At 37.0% G+C, this 27,080-nt stretch overlaps 1 protein-coding gene across 1 annotated transcript; it reads right to left on the bottom strand.

The window, feature by feature from the left end:
* Positions 1-7,868: 7,868 nt before the first annotated feature.
* On the bottom strand, positions 7,869-20,462 carry LOC131537810 (transmembrane protein 235). The gene is made up of 4 exons (XM_058771468.1): positions 20,291-20,462; positions 19,434-19,511; positions 18,010-18,147; positions 7,869-8,484 (listed from the first exon to the last, which is right to left on the bottom strand). The coding sequence occupies exons 1-4, from the start codon at positions 20,460-20,462 to the stop codon at positions 8,210-8,212; spliced, it is 663 nt and encodes a 220-aa protein (XP_058627451.1). The 3' UTR covers positions 7,869-8,209.
* Between the last annotated feature and the right edge of the window lie 6,618 nt (positions 20,463-27,080).

Raw genomic sequence — 27,080 nt, 5'->3', positions numbered from 1 at the left:
TTATATAACATTTATTAATGTTAATTAATGTTAAGTTAAAAATTTATTAATACATTATTAAAATTTAAAGTGTATCTTAACATTAGTTTATGTTCTGTGAATTAACATAAAATTTATATTTTTTGTTAGTATTAACTAACATTAAATAAGATTAATAAATGATTTTAAAATATATTGTTCCTTTTTAGTTCATGTTAATTAATGTAATAACTTATGTTAACCAAAGAGACCTTAATGCAAATTGTTACCAATACTTTTTATATTCTATAACTATTTTAAAAATACAAAATTAAAAAATATATAAAAAAATGTGTGTGTGTGTGTGTGTGTGTGTGTGTAAAAGAATACTGACAGTACAGAACATTTCAGCTGATTCTATGCATTATTTTTCATTCTGATACACAGACAGGCAGTTCATGAAAAATAACGTCATGCCTCCATCTTGTGGTCATCCTTGGTATTACACTCTCCACCTTTAAACCAATTTCTGTTATAGTTTTAATTGTTTTGTGGCCCCTGAACATGATACATTTTTGAAACTAAGCATGTTTCCTCAGAATGACTTGTTATATTTATGTAAAAAGTTTTGAAGTGTTTGGAAACTGCACTTTAAAGATATAAGAAAATTACAGCTATTTGTTTTACTGTTACTTTAATAAATAACCATTACCACACCGTTCGAGATATCCTAAATCCGTCCGCAATTTAAAATCTTCAGTATATTGACAAAAGGTGGCGCTATAGAGTGCCTCTTCCACGCCCATTTATGAGCTTTTTCCGGTGTCTAACTATCATTAATACGGATATGTGTATTGAGTTTCATGGAATTCTAAGCATGTTATCTGCCTCAAAATCACCGGAAAAAAATATTCAACTTTGACATATTGGCACGGCAACAATATTTTAGATATCAATATTCCCTTCACAGTTTTACATCGGCCGTGTTTTGTCATTATTCTGATGAAGTTTAAAGCAAATCGGGTAAAAATAAGATGCTGAATTCAAAGCATTTTGAAATTGAAACATTTCCTGTTGCCAGTTGGTGGCGCTATAACTTTTACTCATAATAGTCACATCTATTCGATCGGCATCATACAACGAACAAAACCCTGAAGTTTGATCAAAATCAGACAATGTATGTGGATGTTATTAGAAATTTCGTGTCTCTCATTTTTGGCCATAATTCATCACCTCGCCACGGGCAAACCGTTTGAGATATCAAAAATCCCTCCGCAATTTAGCATCCCCAATGTCTTGAGATCATGTTCACCGAGTTTGGTGGTAATCGTATGGAAGTCCTCAGAGGAGTATATCAAATTCCAGAGCGTGCGCTTTTCAAACAGCCCTATATAGCCGACTTCCTGTTGGGCGGAGCCTATGACATAGAGAGCGAAAATTGGTCGGCTCAATGAGATCTATATGTGTACCGAGTTTCATATGAATACGTGCAAGTATGTGTGAGCTACACATCAAGTTTTCAGACTGTGTTCCAGGGGGCGATGTAGAGCCCCTGTGCCACGCCCGGGTCCCAGCCTGGGCGGCGTCCTAATGACCGCAGATTCCAATGTGTGTGCAAAGTTTTTAAGGCCCCCCAAAAGCCCCGGATAGTCTAAAAAAATAATAATAATAATAATCCTGAAGGAAACAATAGGGCCCTGCACCATTCTGGCTTGGACCCTAATTAAAAGAATTATTCATACACCAATCATAACTGCAAGATGTAAAAAGAGTCACAAGTTCATTCAAAGTACCATCAGACTAGACTAGACAAATTAGCATGTGAAATTACAAACCCCACATGAGTTACAAACCCCTATAAAAGAGTTATAATCAACAATGTAAAATGTGTTACACTCTTAAACATGAATGATCCAAAAGAAGGTTTTCACAGCGATGACATAGACGAACCATTCTTGGTTCCCCAAAGAAGCTTTTAATGAACAGTTCTTGAAAAGCTTTTTTTTTTTTTAAATAACCTAAAAAAACTTTTTTCTGCAGAGGAAAGATTCCATGGATCTTAAAGGTCCTTCATGGAACCATAGATGCCAATAAAGAACTTTTATTCTTTGGAGCGTGGAGAAATTCACATCAGATTAATTAAGAACGAGGGTATATTTCAAAGAATTGAACAAATCAGCATCACATGGTTTCAGGGTGAATTATCTGGGCAGCCAGAGCTGTCATGCTGTGCCAATAAAGTTGCAAGATTTCCACTTTCCGAGTGATATGTAGCTGGTTCATTGACTTTCTGAGATTTTAATGTGTTCCTTTAACCCTCTTCCTCAGCCCCATGGATAGTTATATTTGATATGGTCATAAATGGTATAACCTACATATCTGCATGAGAAGTGATTTGTTCTGGTGTCTGTAGAAGAGATTCTAGAACAGTAACTAGATACAGATGCAGAATAAATATGATTTATATTTTATATATTACTTTTGAATTGTATACTTTTTGTTATTGGTGAACCACCACTAATCACAAACAGTGTATAATACAAAAATGTAAAATTGTTGATCACTCATGAGTCACATGAAAAGTGTTATCATCTTTGCTCAAAGAATCTCTACTTATGTTTTTTGGTTATTTAAAAAATTCAGGTAACACTTTATTTTAGGGTCTCTTAACTAGATGCTTATTAGCATGCATATATTACTAGAATATAGCCATTTATTCGTAGTAATTAAGCACATATTAATACCTTATTCTACATGACCTTATTCTACATCTCTAATCCTACCCAATACATAAATTTAACAACTACCTCACTAACTAGCAGCAAATTTGGAATTTATTGAGGAAAAAGTCGTAGTTAATAGTGAATAAGTGTTCCCTATTCTAAAGTGACTCTGGACCACAAAACCAGTAATACGGGTCCATTTTTCAAAATTGAGATTTATAAATAAGCTTTCCATTGATGTATTTGGCTATTTGAAAATCTGGAATCAAAAAAATCTAAATATTGAGAAAATCGTCTTTAAAGTTGTCCAAACTAAGTTCTTAGCAATGCATATTACTAATCAAATATTAAGTTTTGATATATTTACAGTAGGAAATTTTCAAAATATCTTCATGGAACATGATCTTTACTTAATGTCCTAATGATTTTTGGCATAAAAGAAAAATCAATATTTTTGACCCATACAATATATTTTTGGCTATTGCTACAAATACTCCAGCGACTTAAGACTGGTTTTGTGGTCCAGGGTAACAAATAAGCAAAGTCATCTCTTTCAGTCTTCAGTTCTTGCTGTTTGATGGAGCTGCTGTAAGAAGTGCTGAGTGAACTGACATTGCCATAACTCATTCCACTCCAGTTCTGGACATTAATGATTTCTCAAATAATGTGGCTTGTTGAGGAGAGAAACTAGTACTTTCCTAAGCAATCAAAAAATCTGTAGGCTTTTCCTATGATGACCATCATATCAAGAACCATCAGTAGCACAGAACCTAATGACAGCCCCAATTGTTTTGAAATGCTAGCTGCCATTTCAATTGAAACTCAGAACGAGTCTTTTTGCATTTGTACATTTTTTAATGAGTCTTGACTGTCATGCAGTCTGACAACTAAGATCCTACAGTCTGAAATGGCTTATTGCTGGGATCATGTTCATACAGTCTAACAAGCAACAGTTGCAAATAACTATTATAAATTGTACACACTGTTAGACATTTCTGTAATTTCTACAGTTATTTACTGTATATCACCCAGAATAATACTGCAAATTCCCTTTACAGTAAATAACCGTAATAACCTTTGCATTATGGGAATTTTCTGTGACGTCACACCCCACATACAGAGACTTACTGTATTTTTTAAAATGCTGTATACTACTGTATTTGCTGTAATGGCCTCTTTGGCACCATTCTATTTAGGTTGTTTTATTTTCCTAATTTCTTACATTTGGATTGATAAGATTTGCCTTACACCGTGACTACAATGCTGCAACAGCTTGGGACTGACTACACTGGACATGTTAGATCGCTTGCAATGATTGGAAAATCTGTTTGTCCTTCCTGTTAGAAATAGCACGAGTGCTTGGAATACTACTGTACGCCAGAAATATACCGGGGCATCAATTTACTGTCCGCAAACAATGTAGATAGTATATATAATGGGTTCTATGTTGTCTTTTGTCGAGTCGCGCTGCGCCACGGAAGCAGCACAGCAACGCCGCAGGTTTTGCCCGGGGATGAACCTGCAAGAGTGGAAGAGCTCCGGAGAACATCTGCGCTGTGTGTCGATGCACTTTACGAGAGAATAAGACCAGCAAGTAAGTTAAAAATCTATTTACATTTGTCTTTGTGTTTGTGTCAGATTTTTGTACACCAGTTTAACCTAGTAACATTTACCCGTCAATATGGTGGTAACAAACTTTACTATGGTAAACTGCGCTGTCGTTTCTATATCTTATATTAACATTAGGTTAATTAATGTGAAATTTTATTCAGGTGTTAGTAGTTAATGTTGGCCAGTAGCCTATTGAGAAAATAAAATCGTATGTTAGCTAGGTTAAACTAGTTTTATGGCTAGCTGCCTTTCTAGTTTTAGAATAAGTTTGTTATAGTTTTTAATGGAATTTAAGATTTACTGCATTTTTGTATTTGTGTTTTAAAGGCAACTGCAATGAAGCATCAAGAAAGACATGAGCATGCCAGCCACCCTGAGACTGATAATTCATGGTAAGAGAACAACTATGGTTTTTGAGAGATTTGTGTACTCTATATGGGGTTTGCCTTTTAAATGTGTGTCATGTCTACTTCCTGATTTTCAGGGAACACATTTCTGTCACTAACAAAGTGGATGTTGAGCCACGTTTTGGAGCAGCACCTGGGTTTTGCAGATGGCTATGTATTTTTTCCCCATTATGTTTCTGTTGCCTAAAGATTCTTTGTGAGGATAAATCCAGAGGATACAACATAATGCACTGCACAACGTCCTAACACAGGAGAAATGGTGAAGATGCACTGTTCCAGCATTGGAAGACTATATTTTTAAGTGTTATAAATGCAATGTTTTAAATAAAGCATTTGTAATTATTGTGTCTGTTGAATCAATTGAATTGAATGCCAGTAGTACCTATGTAGAGTAGAAATAAAATTTATTCCATAAAATCTAATGAAATCTATATTAAATTGAATGAATTACAGTAGTATAATGACAAATTGTTTTTTATGGTAATTTACAGTAAAACAGTACAGTTTGCATCTGTAAATCAAATACAGTTTGTTACTGTAAATCTTAATGTAAACTTAATGTAAATCTTAATTACAGTAACACTGTAAAAACCTTTTGAAATGTCTAACAGTGCAGTGTGCATCTACCTTTCCCACACAAAATGATAATCGCCAATTAAATATTATATGAGAGTATGTATTTAAAAATTCCCATATTCTGTTCAGTTGGACAAGTAAGAGAAACTACTGTAAATTCTTAGTGTAATCCAGTAAAATAATTTGATGAATAATTGGTTATTTTTTGTGAACTCACGAGAGCAAGTCTGTCACGAAAGCAACACTGTCTGTTGTATTTTTTACATTGTGAGAGGCTAAGTAAGAGAAAAGGACAAGAACCCACAGCACAATTCTTTAGTGAAACTGTCAAACTGATGTATATGGTTATTGGCAATGTGACATTACATAGGTCTTGTACAGCTGAACCCATTTTAATTTTCAACTTCATTAAATGTGCTCAAAACTCAAAACTCATCACAGATCACCTCCGAATGCAATGCTGAAAATTGTAATTATGAAACATTTATTGATTGATTGATTGATTTACTTATTTATTTAAGCTGTTTGTTCATAGAACTGATTATATAGTGTAGGTAATTGAGAGAAACCATAAACGCAGTGTCTATTTACACTAAGTGCAAATAGCCCGCCTTGTTGGCAAAGGCTATTTACACTAACTCCGCCCACCAACGTGTGATTGGGATAGTCAACACTGAAAAAAGACGCTAATTCAACATCAGTTTCAGTGGCGTAGATGGTAAAGCATGTGCTTTTTGATGCGATCAGCCCGAGTTCGAACTCGCCTTTTGCCAAACTTTTTTTTCTCCCTTTTCAAATCTAATATCGCATCGGAAAAGCATTTATTTTCAATAATTAATAATCAAAAAGTTGAAAATAAAGTATCGGGTAGGGTTAGGGTAGGTGTGGGGAGGGCTTTATTGTCCCAACAAGGTGGAATCCATTTAATAGCCTAATTTGAATTAAAACTATAATTTACACTCAATACGTTATTATTGTGTACTGTTTTATAATGTACTACAATACTGAGGTGCAGATAATTGCCACTATTTGCAATAAATTGTATAAATAGCAGAAAATCTTGCTATTTTAGCATAGTGTAAATAGAATCTAGAGCTATTTGCACTTAGTGTAAATAGCATATCGTTAAAAAAAATACTGCTATTTTCATAGTGTAAATAGCATCCATTGCTATTTGCAGTTAGTGTAAATAACATATTTTGCTATTTGCACTTAGTGTAAGCCTCTATCGCTATTTACACATAGTGCAAATAGCTGCTGCCAACTTTAAAACTGTGCTCAAGGACATTCCTCACTCCATTTATCGTCCTTTATTTTCACTTAACAGAATTGGTTCAACATTTAATGCTGTCTGGATTGCAGCTATTTTGGCAGCAATCAGAGACATACAGCCACCCAGTCTCCATTCCTACATGGGCTTTGCAATTTAACATTATAACACAGTCATATTTCCCTGCAAATAATACAGCATATTACATTCTGGACTGACTGGCTGTCTTCAGAGAAGAGTTCCTTCAGGAAATTGGAATGAAAATGGATACAATTTTCTGAGCGCTCAAGAAAACAGCCCACTCTGTTCCTATATGGCACATTTCTTGAATTGGTTTCCTAAATAGATTGGTTAATTAGTGACAAATTGATTTTTGAATTGAGCTCACATGGTGCGTCTTGGACATTTAATGAAACGTGAGCCTTAGAGAGATAAATGTAATTACCACAAATGAAAACACAATTATAACTAGCTTCATTTAAAATTGGTATATGCCTTGCAAAGTGTCTTTATGAATGAGTTTGCGTAGTAATGATCAGACAGTAAAAATCATTAAATTATATGAAATTAGATATACAGCATGAAGGGAAAATTGATGGGCATCAGTAATGTTTATTATGGTACTTCAACATGACTTATACAGTAGATGGGAAATAAAATGACTGTTACTGTAAGTTATATGACAGTTTCATAACAGTTTTCTTTTAAGCATTAATACTGCAACTAAACATTAAATATCAGTATGAAAAATTTGATGTGTAAATTAAGTATTTAAGAAGAATTTGTATTACAATTCCTATAAAGTGTAAAAGTATTAGTGTGGTCACAATTAAAACTTTTTACAATGTCATTTAAAACAGGTTAGAGGTCTTGGCTGGCTATAATGAGCAAAAACATACCAAATTTGTTTGTTCATTAGATACGATTTAAACTAAACTGAGCTAGACAATGACATCTCTGAATTCAATAATGAAATGCCTTTAACTGAAAATTGAGTGTTTAATCTTATCATTATACATTACTGACACTCTATCCTCCAATTTGATACTGTTAAGTGCTTTGACACAATCTGTATTGTTAATAGCGCTATATAAATAAAGATGACTTGACTTGACATTAATTGACAGAAAAAAACACTATGTTACAAAATGTGTGCCTAGACAGGCTGCAACAGCTTGATTCATCATGTTAAAGGTTCTTTATTGGCATCAATGGTTTTATGAAGAAACTTGAACATCCATGGAACCTTTCAAATGCAGAAAAGGTTCTTTATAGTCAAAAAAGGTTCTTTAGATTTTTAAAATTATCTTCAAAATGGTTCTTTTAGGAACTGCTCACTGAAAGGTTCTTTGAGCAACCAAAAATGGTTCTTCTATGGCATCACTGCAAAAACACCCTTTTGGAACCTTTATTTTTAAGAGTACAGTAAATGCATGACACATGACATCGGTGAGCTCTGGAAAATGTGTTTCTAGAAGCCTTGAGGAAAACATGTAATTGCACTGACACACTCGAGTGATGCAGACAAATTTTGCAGTCCTCGACTGAACACTTTCATTCAATAATTGATGCAGCTGTCTCATTTGCCACCCAGCTCTCTCCATTTGAACTCTGACGCAGCACAAACTCATTTCTTGATAAGGCTGTAGATGAAATGATCACCATCACTGCAGTCTCAGAAGCTGTGGTGAGCTCTGGCTCATGGAGAGCACTGCAGCAGGCTCGTGGTGGCACTGACGGTGGATGAGACGGGCCGCTAGCATGAGCAGGATCCCCGTCAGCAACTCCAGGCAGAAGGACAGACAGGCCATGACCAGAGACCAGCCGAAGGACATGTGGACGTGCGACAGTGACTCAATATCCACCGTGTGCTGCAGCTCCGCCAAAGCCTGCTGAGAGTAACTGATATAGATGCTCACACCGGACACCGTCAACAGACCTGTGGACAAAGAGACGTCATTACACTCCATTCACTCACTGAACAACCTCCCAAATAAAGAATAAAGGCCTCCTGTAGCGAATCCATGCGTTTTTGTAAGAAAAATATCCATATTTCAAATGTAATAAACACTTTTCTCTCACTTTCGATATCTGTCGTATGCGGAAGCCATTCCGGCGAATGACATAGGATGTATGTGCCACCCGCACGCTTGTTAAATATGCTAGTCTCGCAAGTTTGCTTACAGGAGCAAAGGAAAACCAGTCTCCTCTTGGCTTATATTGAAATCCTCCTACATTTTTCTTTACAAATCCTTATTTTGTACTTCTAGATTCGTGACTGGCTTCGAAGCCACTAGAAGGCAAGCCTGCAACCATTACCCGAAAAAGCATAACAGCTAATGCTAACTCTTCCGGTCCAGCAGTATGTGGGAAATAAGACCAGAGGCCGTTTTTTTTTTGGATGGATGTCAATGAAGGAGAGGCTTCACAGCGCTGAATAAACAATCTCTGCCGGCTTTTTGTTTTGCTGTCTCTCCTCCGTGCTTCTGCGTTCATCATTAATCACCGGCGTGTGCGCTACGCTGCATGATCGACTATCAGCAGAAGTGAGAAAAACGTATTTCAATCATGACAACTCTTGAAAGATTTTAGCATGATAATGGTTATGACAATGTTAATGTATTTGGTCTTGACAGAATAGACCTGCTACGCTGCTGCTGAATTGCTGCTGCTGTTGGTTATTGCTGTAGTTACAGATTATTCCTGCTGCTGCAAGCAAATACAGGAACTTGCTACTGCCAATGCATATGGCGATACGGTGCTTTGAGTATTTAAGACATACTGCTGCTGCACAAATAGCATATAAAATAACCCGTAGCAGACCTATACAGGTGGAGCTGGGGAAGGTGGAGGGTTTGCTAAACAGTCATTTAAATGTAAAGCAGCAAGCTCATTGGCTGCGTATGCAATACGAACCAATCAGCTTGTGCCAAGTCGTTTAATGCTGTGAATGTCATCAGTTACATTAATACCCATCAGCCTGCACCATCTAGAATTTCATGACTGAACTATACATAACATAACATTTTAAATATGAATATTTTTCTTACAAAAATTCATTGATTCGCTACAGGAGGCCTTTATTCTTATAATTTATCAATTTTAATATAACTCTGATTAGATTTGTTTGAAAGAAGAAAGTCGTATACAACTAGGATGCTTTGAGGTTGAGTAAAACATGGGCTAATTTTCATTTTTGGGTGAACTAACCCTGTAAGCCAGTTTACTAACCTGACCAAGCTGGTTTTTTAGAAAGTTTAGGAAGCCAGCCAGCTTCTGTAAATTTCTGTAAATTACAGAAATGTTAGCATCATTCTGCTGTTCATTCACAGCCATTTGTAAGAAAATGACCCAGCATGCATTGATTTCCTAATAAATCTCTGACCACAGTAATTTATTGTAAAATAATAGACTACTCTTTAATCCTGTAAATTCCTGGAATGTTTTATTTATTTTTTATTTATTTTTTTACAGTGCAGCTTTCGTAACCTTATTTCTGAGAGTCTGTTGTATTCCTAATTTGTAAATCTCACAATGCACTGTATGATTTTTTTGAAACCTTTAAAAACCTTACCGCACACTGGGCATGCCATTTTGTACTCGCATTCTCAAGTTCAGGTGTTTGACAAAACGAAGCAAAAGGAAAGAAAAAGTGCAGTCTATAATATACAGTACTTTTTCTCTGTATGAAGCATAGACGTCATTCCAGCCAAAAATCGACAAAAGTACTACTGAAAAATGCATAATCTTCCAGCCTGGGTGAAGCCATTATGTACATTAACAACAATTTGGGACAAATCTGATGTAATTTAATGGAAAACTATGTAAGTGGGTCTCTGTGGCCCGGCAGGAGTTTGAACAGCCTCCGTGTGAAAGCTGTAATGGCTTGATTCATCATGTACTATACAGTAAATGCATGATGGCAAAATCCTATCAAAGCAAATGAGTCTTTTCTTTAGACTGAAACTCAGCAGTGCACAAGCACAGAATATGACAGTAACACAGGTTAGTGGTGGGAGTATTAATAGGAAAGCTCATAATCACCATGGTAGTAAGAGAAGATCTGTGCTTTCCTTGAGACCTGCTTGAAGGAACCGTCATGAACTCAGTCATTATTGCTGTAATTAACCCACTTACATGAAGCTAAGAGGAGCCCTGACCTTTCACGATCACTCATGATACACGACAGGAAGAACAGAAGAGAGGTTTTCCTGCTGCTCAGCAATTAAACATCAGTTATTTCTCAAACAATGCATTGCTTTTTCAAGATGGTAAATAACAAAATGCACTGACACAGCTGATGTGGGGTTTGCTTCTGTGCCTGTCAGCGAAGGCGTCAGAAGACACAGAGCACATTTAGCCATTTTGTAATTAGTTTTTTATCATTTTTGAATGTGGTTCCTGTATAATAATATTAGTACCTTATATACTGAGTTTAATTTCAGTAAGGAAATAAAGCTCTGCAAGTATGACATCTTTGGAGACAGTAAATAAACTAAAATGTAATATTATAGAATTCCTGTTTTGACTTTTCATTGTAACTATAAAATTAACTACTTTTTCTTTTTCTTTTTTTATTACAACAAATTGATTTTGATGGCTGCAACACACTCCAAAAAGTTGGGAGAGAGGCATGTTTGCAACTATTTTATATCACCTTTCCTTTCAATTACACTTTTTAATCATTCTTGAACTGATGAGACTAATTTCCACTGGTGTGCAAGTGTAATTTTTGCCCAGTCTTGCATGAAACAAGACTTCAGCTGCTCATCAGTCCTTGGTCATCATTGTGTTATTCTCCTCTTCATGACACATCACACATTTTCAATAGGAGACAGATCTGGACTGCAGGCAGACGATTCAAGCGCATCTGTGCAGTGCTAGCACATGCAGAAAGACACTTGACATTGTCTCTCTCTAATCATGGACTTCTTGGGAACAGACGTCAGTTTGATCGCAGTATGTCTCTGTACAATCCCACTATATGCCTCAGCCTCAGTGGTATCTTCACACATATGCAAATCACCCATGCTGTGGGCACTGATGCACCCCATACCATGGCAGATGAAGCTTTTGCACCTGTTACTGATAACAGTCTGGATGATCCCTTTCATCTTTGGCATGAAGAATTTGATGTCTGTTTTTCCAAAAAACAAAACAAAAAAAAAACCGTTGAAACATGGACTCATCTGACCACAGCACACATTTCCACCATTTTTCGGACCATTTAGCAGCATGTCTGTATAGGACTGATGTATAGTTGTCTCTGTGCGTGAGATTCAGGTTGCATTTTTTTGATGCAGGGATGGACAGTGTTAAGTGACAACGGTTTTTCAAAGTACTCCCCAAGTGACTGTATTTAACACAATAACATGATGGTTTCTAATGCAGTGTCATCTGAGAGCTCAAAGGTTAAACACATTCAACAGAGGTTTCCTGACTTTCCCAGACTTTTATACAGACTGAGATTTCTCCAGATTCCCTGAATCTTTTCATAGTGTTATGTATGAGAGATGATGAAGACCTAAATTCTTTGCTGTCTTGAATGGATAAATGTTGTTTTTGAACAGTTTGACAATCCTCTCATTAAGTTGACACAAAGTGGTAAGCCACAAACCTCAGTTTTGTCAGTTAAAGGTTAAGGCGAATTAAAAAAAAAAAAAAAAAATCACAGAATCGTGTTTTTACTGCATTTTACAAAATGTCTTAACTTTTTTGGTGTGTAAGTAAAACAGACATAGAAGTGTATTCTCTTTAGGTACACTTACATGGCCTTTTGGTAATCCTTTATTTTACAGTGTTATTATTACATGTTACATGTACTTACTATTATAATAACAATAAATTATGCATAATTGCATGCAAGTAACCCTAAGCCAAACCCTAGTCCTAAACCTAACCATACAGTAAGTACATATAGTTATATCATACTTAAAAGTGTAATTAAACTGTAACAAGGACATGTTAAAATAAAGTGTAACCAGCCTTTTATTTAATTATTATAATATCTGCAAGTACAGTTTATAAAAATATAAGATTTGAAATACACGGCAAGTGCACATTTGGTATTATTAAGCATACACATATTTTTCACTCTCTGATGTGAGAAGAGAAGCTTTAAAACCAAAAGGATGAATCAGCTCTCAGAAGCACAGACAGCCTGGAGGTCGTGAACGACTCTTTATATATATATTTATATATAAACTACAACACTTACAGTGTTACACTGACTAAGTTTTTCAGGAGAGCTGAACTGAGTGAAAGATACACAACATTCGGTGAAGCATTCCTGGCTTAAATTAATTCAGAGAGCAGAGAGAGTCAATATCAGAATCTTCTTCTGTCATGTCTGTGTTTTTTTGATGAAAAGTGTTATGTTTACAGACGTGATCATTAATGTAATCTCCTGTGGGCTTCAACCTTTCCACTGTTTTACTTTAATCCATCAGTTGTGTGCAATGTTCAGTCCTTATGAACCAAACACTCACTGGCACAAATACAGCAACAATTTACCTCAGCAATAAATGGAAACTAATCTATACTAGCATAGAAAGCTGTGCTAAGTTCACATTTATATAGAGACTACACACCGTTCTGTGTTCTTGGGCAGGATAGTAATTTTTCATCTCAGGAGCCTCATCCAACAGGACTGAAAACAGAACACAAATAAAAAGCTGTGATGGTCTTTGCTGACCTCAGTGTTTCAACCTCTACAGATCCCAGTGGTTTTCTCGGCTCCACCTCTCCTTTAATTCAGCTGCACTTCAGTTTTCTGTTGTGCTCAGGCTGAAACACAAGCACCTGTTACAGCGCTGCAAAAGAGCCCCAAAGTACACTCCATCATCACATCCTATCATAACATAACAAACATGACCAATAATACTATCACAATAATATTGAGGACAGAATGAACAGATATTCTACTGACAAAAAAGCCTGTGTCGCTCCCTCTTATATTTTTATGTGCTCTTCAATAACTCTTCCAAAATACTGTAGCACACATCCAGTGATAATCTCATGATTTTAGTTTTTGTCTATTGATTTTAGTGTAATGAGGGTGTGAATTAATTATGTGTCATTCAAGACAGAATCAAATGCTGCTGTTTTTATAACACCTTTACAGACACAGGAGCAAAATCTGCTGATTACAGATATGCAAGTAAACCATTCATACCTGTCATGTGGTGCCTCCTGAATTGTAAACAAGTATTAGACTGAATGGCAAAAACTAATCATATCACAACGTAGCTTTTGATTTTGATGTTCATTGCAATGTATAGCAGCTCTATAGTAATCAGCAGTGGAATATAGTGCAAAACGTTTACTTTATAAGCCTGTGTGGTTCCATCCAGTAGTGCTTTATTGCCTTTGATAGCAAAGATGACACAGAAAATAAGGCTGGTTCATGGTGATGCTTGAAATAAATTTTTGCTGGTGTTTTGGCCACCATATCCCAAACATCTGAGCCCTGATTTTACTTATTATTTATTCAGATTCCAGTCCAAAGTCAGCCATGCATACATTGTTCATCTTGAACTTTAACAAACACTATTTTGCTTTTGTAAAATGTGTCCATATGTTTGTGAATCAAAAGAGAATAATTCTTATATTTAAAACAGTAAAAGTACCTTAGCAATGCTTATATACTGTACATGAATATTTACATTTACATAAGCCCCTTTCGCACCGCTTTAGTTCCAGAACTAAAAGTACAGTACTAAAGTACTGGGACGATTTTGCGTGAACTATTTTCCAGTACCATTTAAAGGGTTGCATTTGCACCGACAGTGGGTACTAAGAAGTGACGTAAGCCGGTCGACAATGACGTCATTTGTGCGCGGCGTTCAACAACGAAAACAAAGAACAACAACGTTAACAACAGGAGGATGGAGGACGCTGTGATCGGAGCTGTGTTTTTGTTGTGTCTTGTGGGGTTCACAATAATGGACATGGAATGTCGACGTAACTTATATGTCAAGCGATTGAAAGATCGGAAAGGAGTTCAAAATGTTCAAAAGTGCCTGCACTTCTGCATCCGTCCATCTATCGCTGTTCTCCATTCTTGCGAAATATAAGTTGATGCGATGTTTACACAGTATGTGTTTACACGGTGTTTTAAATCATGGCGGGTGAGGGCGTTTCCGTACGCGTTTAGCCAATCAGCCTACACTTACGTCACGATAGTTCCTATGGAACTGTTTTAGACCCTACTCTGAAGTAGGAGCTAAATAGTTCCTCCAAACGGAGTTCCGGGAACTAAAACAGTTCCTAGTTCCCGCGGTGCAAACATGCCAAAAAGTGGGTAGTTCCACAATTAGTTCGGGTACTATGAAAAGGTTCCTGCGGTGCGAAAGGGCCTATAGTCATTTAGCAGATGCTTTTATCCAAAGCGACTTACAAATGAGGACAATCGAAGCAATCAAAACCAACAAAAGAGCAATAATATGCAAGTGCTATGACAAGTCTCTGTTAGCTTAATGCAGTACACATAGCAAGGTTTATATATATATATATATACTGCATACACACACACACATACAACAAAAAGAAAACAAGTAGTTAGAATAGAAAAAGAACAGAGAAAGCTAGTGTTAGAGGCATTTTTAAAGAAAACAATCAGTTAGAAAACAGTTAGAGAGTGCAAGTGTTAGAGGGTCAAGTGTTTTTTATTACAAAAGAAAACTGTCACACTTTGGTGTTGCGGAATCAGGCACACGAAGACGAAGACGATGATGAAGAAGAATAAGAAGAAAGTTCAATAAACTTTAATGATTCCACAAGGGTAATCCAAACAGGGCAGGAAAACACACACACGAAGTAACGTTCAACAATACCGGACGAAGCAGAACTGAACCTGCTAGAACTAAACTAGGGTAGCTAACGAGACAGACAGGTGAGGATGATCAACTAATAAAGACACAGGTGAACTAAGTAATCAAGGAGAGACAGAAACTAGGTCAAACAGAGCACATGAGGGATGAAAACACAACAAAAGTCCAAATGGGTGTGACAAAAACAAATAGATAAAATAGAATTAGAATAGTGCTAGAGTTAGAGGGTCAAATAAAGGTGGAACAGATACTATTTAAACTAAACTGAGCTAGACAATGACATCTCTGAATTCAATAATGAAATGCCTTTAATTGAAAATTGAGTGTTTAATCTTATCATTATACATTACTGACACTCTATCCTCCAATTTGATACTGTTAAGTGCTTTGACACAATCTGTATTGTTAAAAGCGCAATATAAATAAAGGTGACTTGACTCAGCTGCTCGGATTGAGTTGGGCAGGTCATTCCACCAGGAGGGAACAGTTAATGTAAAAGTCAGTGAAATTGATTTTGTGCCTCTTTGGGATGACACAATAATTGGTAGCCAGTGTGATGTGCTATTTTTTCAGTTCATTAAAGATTAATCTTGCAGCTGCATTCTGGATTAATTGTAGAGGTTTGATAGAACTGGCTGGAAGACCTGCCAAGAGAGCATTGCAATAGTCCAGTCTGAAGAGAACAAGAGCTTGAACAAGGATTTGTGAAGCATGTTCTGAAAGAAAGGGCCTGATGTATAAAGCAAATCTGCAGGACCGGGCAGTTTTAGCAATGTGGTCTGAGAAATTAAGTTGATCGTCAATCACAACTCCAAGGTTTCTGGCTGTTTTTAAAGGAGTTATGGTTGATGAGCTTAACTGAAAGGTGAAATTGTGATGAAGTGATGGGTTTGTTGAAACCACAAGCAGTTCTGTCTTGGCGAGGTTGAGATGAAGGTGATGGTCCTTCATCCAGCAAGAAATGTCTGTTAGACAAGCTGACATGCGAGCAGCTATCGTCGGATCATCAGGATGGAATGAGAGGTAGAGTTGAGTGTCATCAGCATAGCAGTGATATAAAAAGCCATGTTTCTGAAGGACAGAAACTAGTGATGCCATGTAGACAGAGAAGAGAAGTGGTCCAAGAACTGAGCCTTGAGGCACCCCAGTAGCTAGATGTTGCTACTTGGACACCTCAACCCTCCAAGATACCTTGAAGGACCTATCTGAGAAGTAAGATTCAAACCATTGAAGTGCAGTTCCTGAGATGCCCTTTGCCAATAAGGTTGACAGGAGGATCTGGTGGCTAACCATGTCGAAAGCAGCAGACAGATCAAGCAAGATGAGCATTGAATATTTGGAAGCCGCTCTTGCCAGTCTTAGGGCTTCAACAACTGAGAGCAAGGCAGTCTCAGTTGAGTGTCTACTTCTAATGCCAGACTGGTTGATGTCCAGGAGGTTCTTCTGTGTGAGAAAGGCAGAGACTCGGTTTAACACAATTCGTTCAAGTGTTTTTGCATTGAAAGGAAGAAGGGAAACTGGTCTGTACGAAACTCCGTTATTGTCAGGATGAGCCTTTATGCATCTATTTGCTTGAATTTCTAACATTCATAGATAAGGACACAACTATAAGATAGAAGTTCTGCTGAGGAAAACATGTCTAAATGCAAATAGACAACACTGCGCTGTGCAGTGCAGGTTTGTGATTAAGATTGAAGCACTTACTATTTGTCATGGGTAACACTTTATTTTGATGGTCCCTTTAGAACATTCTGTTGACACTAAGTAATGTTGCAACTACATGTCAACAAACTCTCATTAGAGTATTAGTAGACTGTCTGCTACATATCTGTTAACTCTTTATTGCGATGGCTTCCCAACAGACACTCTACTGACTGTAAGTAACTTTGCAAGTACATGTCAACTTATTCTAACCCTAACCCTACTAACACACTACTAACACGCTAATGAGAGTTAGTAGAAATGTAGGTGCAATGTTACTTATAGTCAACAGAATGTGTTAAAGGGACCATCAAAATAAAGTGAAACCTTGTCATGTTCAAGAATTGTGCACTTTTCTGTGTCAGTTAATTTCAGATCCATTCACAACATCAAAGTATATGAATATAAACTGTTTTGTCCATAAAACAGCTGTTCTGCACACACAGAAGTTCCACACTTGCAGTGGTTAAAACAGTATGCATGCTAAACCAAAAGACCTGTACCAAAAAAAAAAATGTGGTATGAATATGTTTAACATTACACCGCTATTTATTTGTGCCTAGAACATAATTTGGATCTAGATTAGAAAAGAAATCCCCTAAACACATCAAATAAATCTGTTCAATATTTTTGTTATTTGTGGTTATGTATTATTGAGCTAAAAACCTCCATATCTATTAAAATCTCTCACTGTGTGTGACCAGTTCACCTTACAGCTGCACTCAGCTGGAGTGCCTGACATGTTCTGTTTTCTTTCTTTCCCATTGTGTTTTATATCCACGTGTGACATTGACTGAGCCACTGAACACATCTCTCACTGACCTATACACAACGACACAAACTCCAGCCATATCACTGCTGAGAGCTCACTTCATGTCAGCTGATGAGTGAAGATGGCCACTGAATGCCGTGTAGCTGTTAATGGCACTCACTGCAGATGAGGAAGTATGCAGCGATGCAGGTGAGAAGAGTGCAGCTCTGAGCCAAAGATGCCACCAGACCGAAGATCCCACCAAAGACCAGCAGCACCAGACTGAGAGGCAGCAGGACCACAATGACCCTGTGCAAGTCTGCAGAGAAACATACAGGCCTTTATTACATGCTCAGTGTAACCTGCTGCCACAAGTTCAAGATTATAGACATCTGAAGCAGCTTTGTCCTTTCAGTTTCAGTGACTTTGAACTAGGGACCACTGGGGGGGTGCAATGTTTATTGTCTTATGATAATATCGAAATTGTTGTTTTAACAGTTTGGAAACTGACATTATCAAGAATGTACCTCACTCACAATAAACAGATATGGTAGCCTAGCAGAATGCTGTTAGAATGACCCCAAAATAAAAAAAAAATGGGGGCAAAAATTCCACTGTATGCATTTTTGTCTTACATTTCTAAAGCAATTTCAAAGCATTTTCCCCAAAGATCAGTATGATTGTAAATGTGATATTGATTTCATAGTTCAGCAAACAAGAAGTTTATATTGTCAATATTGCACAAAAATTTCCATAAATAATTAATTTGTCCCTAAAACAATCGGCTACTTAAATTAACCAATTGTTCCTGAATAAATCAGCTGTTATACAAAATGGTATATTGATTGATTCAGTGATTCACTCATTAAGACAGTGACTTGCCACCACCTATTGGTGTTTTTAGATTCATATTTAAAGTATATAAAAACATATTTCAATAATAAGAACATTATTTTTAAATATTATTATCATAATTGCAGTGTAAATTCATCTAAATGTTGCTTCTGTGCTATTTCTGCAGTACGAAATGGATTTCATTAATACTGATGTCATTTGATTGTTAACAGCTTACATTGTCTTATTATTCTAAAACAATTTATTGAATAAATTTAAGAATTGGACGTGAAAGATGATGCATACATCTAATAAGGTTAGAAAAAATGCCTTTATAAAGGTAAAAATTGAAATCAAAGATGGAAAAGTTTCTATCACTGCTGTGAACTAACCACCGCACAGAATATGAAGATGTGAAAAGCTTTGGGAGACATCTGTCCACAACAGACCTAAACCAGCAAGCGTACTGGCACAAAATCACACTCAGAAAAGTAACTTCTAATTTACTCTATATCGACAAAATCCTGGAAAATATCGAGATCTCATCTTTTTGTCAATATAGCACAACCCTATGACTACTAATAAAAGCCCGCCAGCTTTGATAATTGTGCAATCTCTCTTATAATAAAAGTGACCAGTGATGGATCAGGACTGATGTGGTGCTGAGAATACAGCTCTTAAAGAGAGCGAGAGTACACTATACATAACAAGCCTATTTCCAGTGTCATTCTCTGATTGTGGCTAATGTGTAGATAGCTTTCAGAGACTCACTCAAAAGGTGCTTCTCCTGCTCGGTGTGGTCGGACGAGTCCGTGTAGAACGAGATGTCGTGATAACTGCCGTTCTGTCCTGTGGATCACATTAAAACACCAGTCAAGCAAGAGCTGCAAACACCCATTACACTTCACACAGCTGCCTGAGAATTCATTTTCTTGGTAATCTCAATATATTACAGCCTACAAAGTTCTCCGCATACAACACACAGCATTTAACGGGTTTCTTTTCTTATAAGGAAAAACAGCCTTTGTGTTTGAGGGAAGAAATCATCTTTACTGCAATTAGAATGAAATGGAAAACAGATTTAGTAACTGTGTCTAACATTAAACATTTACAGTTGTGTGATGAACTGCTTCTCTCTTTAATTGTCTCTAGTGCCACGAAACAGCTACAGAATTGGACGAGACATTAATTATGTACATAACATAAATGAGACTCAGCCAGTAATGAGGACTGTATCTGTGAATATTTCTGAAATAACTTCATTTGCAGCCAGTCGAACCGTTTGCCAGTTAATGTGCTGCTACAGGAATGAGATTAAAAATACTTCATCCATCTAATGAGACACATGAAATGTTAAACAGTAAGAACAGGAGAATTAATAAATGCACATTAAGTTCATGCAGGCTACTTCATCGGTACTCAGTATTTAGCCTAATGTTTAATATTCACATCAACACTTTAATGTAAACGCTGTTGTGTAGTGATTAATTGAGCAATTTCTCTGGATATTTAAATGCTTTTAATGAAGATGAAAAAACATCACTGTCAGAATATAATAAATGTGATCAACAGGTGCAGAATAGAATCGGACATAAAGGAAGCTCAAGTTGTTTGTGTTGTGATCTTACCTTCATAAATCCTCCAGAGTCCGGAGTGAGAGCTGCTGTACTCCAGGCTGGAGTTCCTCCCTTCATCCACATCTATAATGTACCAGTATTCAGTGCCGATGGACACGGCGAGCAGGATGAAGCTGAGCAGCCCGCACAGACCCGCAGAGACCACAACTGTCCCAAAGTTCATCTTAATCAGCGCTGAAATCCCTCTGATGATTCATTGAATTGAGCTCCGGCTGCTCTCATTCAGGTCCTCTGAAGCCCAGTGCGTTCAGACACATTAAAGCACATGATTCCAGCTTTATTTCTCCAGATGTTTCCAGTCTGAAGGAAGAAGCAGATCTCAGCAACAGCTGGATGAGGAAGCCGCAGGATTTTTCTCGCATCTCTCCTGCACAGCTGTATGTGGAGTGAGAGCAGAAGCTGTCTCTCTCACCTCACTCTCGCTCTCTGTGCTGCATCTGATCAGCGACGAGGTGCTTTCTTTCCTTTTTTTTGCAAATAAATTACCTTCTCTATATAGTGGCTTGTAAATACAATAGATATTTTGTTAACACGGCTTGCAGCTCTTTTATGTCAAGAGAGAGCACATGTATTACTAAAATTAACAGATGAGTAACAGACAATTTAGTTGTTTCCCCTTTGAATTAAGTGGTGTGTGTGGCAGATTTTTTTCTTTTTTTAAGCATAAACTAACTTAATTTTGATACATTTTTCAAAAAACATGACTTGATCCTGAAGTAAATGAGTTTTGATTTTTAAAAATTCGTAAAGGAAAACAAGGCAAAAATACATAAGAAATATATATATAAAAAATATATATATATATAATTATATATACTTCTAACGCAGTAAACATTGCAATGCCTTTTTGTGTGTGTGGGTGGGGGAGTTAAGAATAGATAACAGTGTTAGAGGGTAATTTATTTTATAAATAAAAAGAAAAGAAGATGTAATAAAAAAGAATACAATGCTAGAGTTAGAGGCTCCATTTTTAAAATAAAAATAAAAACAAGTAGTAGAATAGAAATAGAATAGAAATTGCAGAGGGTTGTTAGAGGGTCATGTTTTTTTTAATTATAAATAAAAAGAAAACAAGTAGAGAAGATAGAAACAGAATAGACTTTATTAGAGGGTCAAATAAAGATGGAAGAGATGTGTTTTTAGCCGTTTCTTGAAGATGGCTAAGGACTCAGCTGCTCAGATTGAGTTAGGCAGGTCATTCCACCAGGAGGGAACAGTTAATGTAAAAGTCAATGAAAGTGATTTTGTGCCTCTTTGGGATGACACAGTAATTGGTAGCCAGTGCAAATTGATGAACAGAGGTGTGACGTGCATTCTTTTCGGCTCATTAAAGATTAATCTTGCAGCTGCATTCTGGATTAATTGTAAAGGTTTGATAGAACTGGCTGGAATATCCGCCAAGAGAGCATTGCAACAGTGCAGTCTGGAGAGAACAAGAGCTTGAACAAGGAGTTGTGAAGCATGTTCTGAAAGAAAGGGCCTGAGCTTCCTGATGTATAAAGCAAAACTGCAGGACCGGGCAGTTTCAGCAATGCGGTCTGAGAAAGTCAGCTGATCATCAATCATAACTCCAAGATATATACTTTTGGTAACATGAAAAATGGGTGGGTTCAAACAAAAGGTGATATCTTGTAAGTTGTGTGTCAGATCCAGATGAAAATACCTGTAAATAAAAGCTGAAATGTTAATCTCTCGTCTCATATTCATCTTTTGATGTCAAACCCAAATGTTTTCAGTCTACAGCAAAAATAAAGGAATTGGCCTCACTGTTCCAATACTTTTGGAGGGCACTGTATATATATCAGTAATATTTTATTGTATTTTGTGTTTTGTGATAACTCCAAGACCCTGGGTTCAATTTCCTTTTTTTTTATTATTAAGAGTGCAAAACATACAACATACGTTGAACACAAAACACAAAAACAGCAATGATACAGCAATGGAAATAAACAGCAATGACAATCTGAATAATAGTAGTAGTATTTAAGTAGTATTAACATGCATACTACTACTAATAATAATAATACTACAGATGGTGATGATAACAACAATATTCTGTGATGACGGCAACAGTAATATCAATAATATTTGGGTTCAATTTCCAGAGAATGCAAGAACTGATAACATGTTTACAATATCACATGGTAAATTGCTTTGAAGTCTAATATTATCAAGAATGATTTTTGACTTTAAAATTTTAAAAAACCTTAAACCTAATATTAGACTGATGTTAGATGTATTAGCCTAAAATAAATAAATAAAACATATTCATCAGGTAAATTGAAATGTATTGTTTAGTACTTGTTACCAAAAAAACAAAAAACAACAACAACAAAAAAACTTGACTCTGAGTTCTCTACACACTTAAAAATAAAGGTCCTTATTGGCATCAATTGTTCCACAAAGAACCTTTATCATCCATGGAACCTTTTCATTCCACAGAAGGTTCTTTATTGTGGAAAAAGGTTCTTTAGATTATTAAAATGTTCTTCACTCTAAGAAAAAAATGGTTATTTTAGGAACTGCTCACTGAAAGGTTCTTTGGGGACCCAAAACTGGTTCTTTTATGGCATTGCTGTGAAATCCCTTCTGGAACCTTTATTTTTAAGACTGTATTGAAATGCATCTTTGTCATGTTGATTTTGTTTCTCATGAATCATCCCAGTCTGATATTTCACAAATACAAACTTTTTTTTTTTCCCCCATCAACATTTACTGTGGAAAGAAGGAGAGATGAACACTGTTTTCACAAACCATACTCAGATTTGTTTTACAGATTTATTATTTGTAGCACCATCACTGCATCAGGTAGCTAGTTAGCCAGCCAGTTACGAGTGCTTTTTGACAGTATAATGTCCCCGTCACTATACTGGGGTATAAGGACCCACACAGACCACAGGGTGAGCATCTCCTGCTGGCCTCACTAACACCTCTTCCAACAGCAACCTAGTTTTCCCAGGAGGTCTCCCATCCAGGTACAGACCAGGCTCAACCCTACTTAGCTTTAGTGGGTGACAAGTCTTGGGCTGCAGGGTGATATGGCTGCTAATAAAAAACATGAAAACTCTGGACATTTTTCATACTTGGTTTATAATTTATGTCATTGTCATTAACCCTTCATAGGACTAATTGTGAATTTACAGCTTAAAAAAATAGTTGACTTTATATTTTATATACATTTAGGAGTAAAATCATTTTCCAAAATTTGTTTTCTTCATCTGACCTTTTTTTAGGTATCCGTCATTTATAACTGACGTTGTCCCATTAGGGTAAATTATTTTTGGCAAATTGTCTGAAACTTCACACACAATCAAATGCTTTTTCACTATCTGAAAAGAAGTGAAAAAGTCTTACTGTTTCAAAAAACATTAAAAATCTTTATGAACATTCCATTTTTTTCTTGTGCTGCTATATTTCATTTGGAACTTGCACATGAAAATATCTAAAACTTGACACAAATTCGGATGCAATTTCACTGCCTGAAAACCATGTCTTAGTGTTTCAAAAGCATTAAAACAACTTTAACATTGAGTTTCATCTTGGAACTTCAAATCAATTATCGTAGCATGTGAAAGTCAACAAGACTCTTGTTTTTCAGTGTATCCCACACATAAGTAGATGTTGACTTGTGCAGTCATCATTGGAGCGTTAGCATCTCTCAAACATCTTTCAAACTGGCATACAATAATGTACCCAAATGCCTGATTTCCACAACAGCCTATTCTTCACTGCCCTCACGCTCATTGCTTCTATCCTCCTTGGTCCTCAACAACTTGTTTTATTAATACAACCTGATTTTCTGATGCACTCATATTACTATCATCAATACTTTCTGAAATAAGTACAGATTTGTCTCACCACCTTCCAAAAATCTTACAAAAATGAACCTAAAACACATGCATAAAGGCTATTATACTGCCCGCCAATGCTGGTCAACAGTGCCAGCTACAGCAAATATGCATCACATATTAGGGCTTTGTCAGTTATGCATGATGCTCAGATTTCTTGGTCTCTGAGTTGTTGTTTTTATAAAAGTGCATTAAAATGACAAAAAAAACTTTAGAAAACACATTTGGATGCACAATTTTATTTTTTATAACTTGAATTTATATAGTCTAAAATGAGCTCAGTATGGAGCCTTGTGTCACAAGCCAGGCCTCTGTGGCTCTCTCCGATCACCACCGGAGGGCGCCCTCACCCGAGTACTCGTATGGACTCCATTTCCCACACACCCCGTACCTAGAACTAATCACCGCCAGGTGTTCTCCATCAACCCCACTATATAAGCCACACTCTCACTCTCCTCCAACGCAAAGTCTTGTTGAGCCTATCTGACATTTCTGAGCGTTTTGACGGTTATTCTGTGTTTGATCCTGGACTGCCTGCCCCTTTGTTTGTTCTGACTCTGACCCGATTCTTGCCTGCCGCCTGCCCCGACCCAAGCCTGGTAATACGTTTATGATTCTGGTTCTCTGTGTTATCCAAGACGCTGTTGTTTGACCTCTGTCTGCTTGTTATAGTGATCTTAATAAAACACTGCAAATGGATCCGATTGCCTCTGACTCCTCCCTACACCTTGAGAGCATGTGACCTAACATGTGCTAATGTCTCCTTTACTATGGCAAATAAATAAACATTTTACTGGTTGAAGGGGATGTCATTTGACATCACTAAAATAAAATTTTGTTGGTTGAACATTAATATTGTATTTTAAATGCAATTTTCTTAGCATCATTTATAAATGACAATATCCCATAGAGGGCTAAAACGATGATAATTATTCTGGACACATTTGCCTTTTGTTTCACAGAAAAAAATAATTACACAGTCCAGGTTAACTAATAGTTTGCATGCATTTGTAAAAATATAAATAATTTTATATACATTTATACTTTTATTGGAGCACCTAATGCTGAGTTCACACTGCACGATTTTAGCCCGATTTTTCACTCGCCGACAGGTTTTGATAAATCGCCGACAAATGCCGACATCGGAGGCAAATCGGAGCTCGTTCACGCGAGTGACAATCGCGCAGTGTGAATTACCAAAGACACGATCTGAGAGAATCGCCTACACGTCGCCGACGCCCGTGAAATATTTGGCATGCTAAATATCTGGAGCTGTCGGCGATTCACAATCACGCTGTGTGCAATGATTTCTGACTGAAAACTACATCACGATGACCTTCAGCCAATGAGAGACAAAGATACAGAGCAGAGGGAAGTTCGGTGAGGAGTTATAGACCATATCAGTATTTTAATGTACAATTATATCATACAGAAACAAGCACAAACGCTTGACCAGCCGCAACATCAGCATAACAGTTACTGCAAAATTATTATTTACCACTCTTTGCAGAACACAATCCCTGTTCCCTGCATAATCTGTTTTTGTAGCTGGAAATCAGCGCACAGACAATTTGCAGGCTATATTTTTTTAATACTTTCAGTCTCGCTTAAGAGCAACGGTATGACACACGCAGGTTCTCGTGTTATTTCCTTATCACTTCTCGCGTGTGTTTTGTTGTGAAAGGTATTTGCGGATCAGACAGAGTTGTCGGCGATTCTTCCTATTGTGAAATCGTGCAATGTGAAAGCCCCTGTCGCCGATCCATCGTTCAGTGTGAACACAGCACCGACTGAATGCTACCCCAGATAGTCACGCAGTGTGAAAACAACAGCGATCCGACAAGTTTGAAAATCGTGCAGTGTGAACTCGGCATAACCCACCCCTACCCTACACCTACCCACTTCTGAACAACATAAAACACATAACAGGCAAATATAAGTGCAGTCACAGGTATTTATTGCAAAAACTGACCATAAACAAGCAGTATAAAAGCATTACAAACAAGTCGTGTTGCATTCCAAGTCTTCTGAAGCCATACAAAGTCTTTATGCAAAGAAGAGAGTAAAGCACAAGGTTTTAATCGCTGAAAATGATCCCGCTCAGTTAACGCGCTCCACATCTCTTTCAAAAAGATACTCCCATCCCGTAGCATGACGCAATTGGTCACGAGACACACAAGAGCCAATAGCCTGTCAGAACAGCATAACGCAATCGGTCACGAGACACACAAGAGCCAATAGCATTTCACAACCAAGGCTGACGTAAGGCTTCTTCTGGCGGCATTTTTTTAATTCGCGCACAGACTGCAGCATACAGGATTAATTGCGGACGGAGACGGCGATCGCGTCTATTCCTCTCACAAATCAAATGTTTTGCCTCGGAAGACTTGGAATATTAATATTTTTTGAATAAATTATGACGGTTGTTGTATCTGCCTGTTATACTGTATCTTGTGTTTTATTGACAAATGGTAGGTTTAGGGGCAGGGCTTGGGTTATGTGCTCATAAATGTGTAAATAATTTAATATAAAAAACTGTTGTGGCTGTTTACATTGAAAAATCACACCCCAACATATATGCAATAATGGCACTGTTATTACCCAATATATAATATAATTATGACAATACAATTCCCAGTATGGCTTCGGCATATTGACGCTAAGGGTTTCCTATTTAAAGCAACGTAGGACCCTTCAAGTCGAAAAATGACGCTAAGGAGTACCTTAAGCGTCAAAAAGCGACGCCAAGTGGTCCTGACCAAGCTTCAATATGTGAAGAGTTGGGTGTGAGAATGGGTTGAGGGAGTTCAGGATGGTCTTCACACTCCACCCAGAGCTCTACAGGACAGCCCACTGGAGCCAAACACACAGGGACAGGACAGCCCACAGGGACAGGAAGCCCTTCTGGGCTAGCTTGGAAGCTGAGGCTTCTT

Source organism: Onychostoma macrolepis, chromosome 03 (assembly GCF_012432095.1).
Source record: "Onychostoma macrolepis isolate SWU-2019 chromosome 03, ASM1243209v1, whole genome shotgun sequence".
NCBI lineage: Eukaryota > Metazoa > Chordata > Actinopteri > Cypriniformes > Cyprinidae > Onychostoma > Onychostoma macrolepis.
This window is presented reverse-complemented; position numbering and strand designations above follow the sequence as displayed.

Bases quoted from the DNA above. Each gene is read 5' to 3' on its own strand.
- LOC131537810 (XM_058771468.1), bottom strand. From the start codon at position 20,462: ATGAACTTTGGGACAGTTGTGGTCTCTGCGGGTCTGTGCGGGCTGCTC. The intron at 19,512-20,290 runs GTAAGATCACAA...TGTGATCCACAG, and splicing joins ACTCTGGAGGATTTATGAAG to GACAGAACGGCAGTTATCAC. The intron at 18,148-19,433 runs GTGAGTCTCTGA...GTTTCTCTGCAG, and splicing joins GCAGGAGAAGCACCTTTTGA to ACTTGCACAGGGTCATTGTG.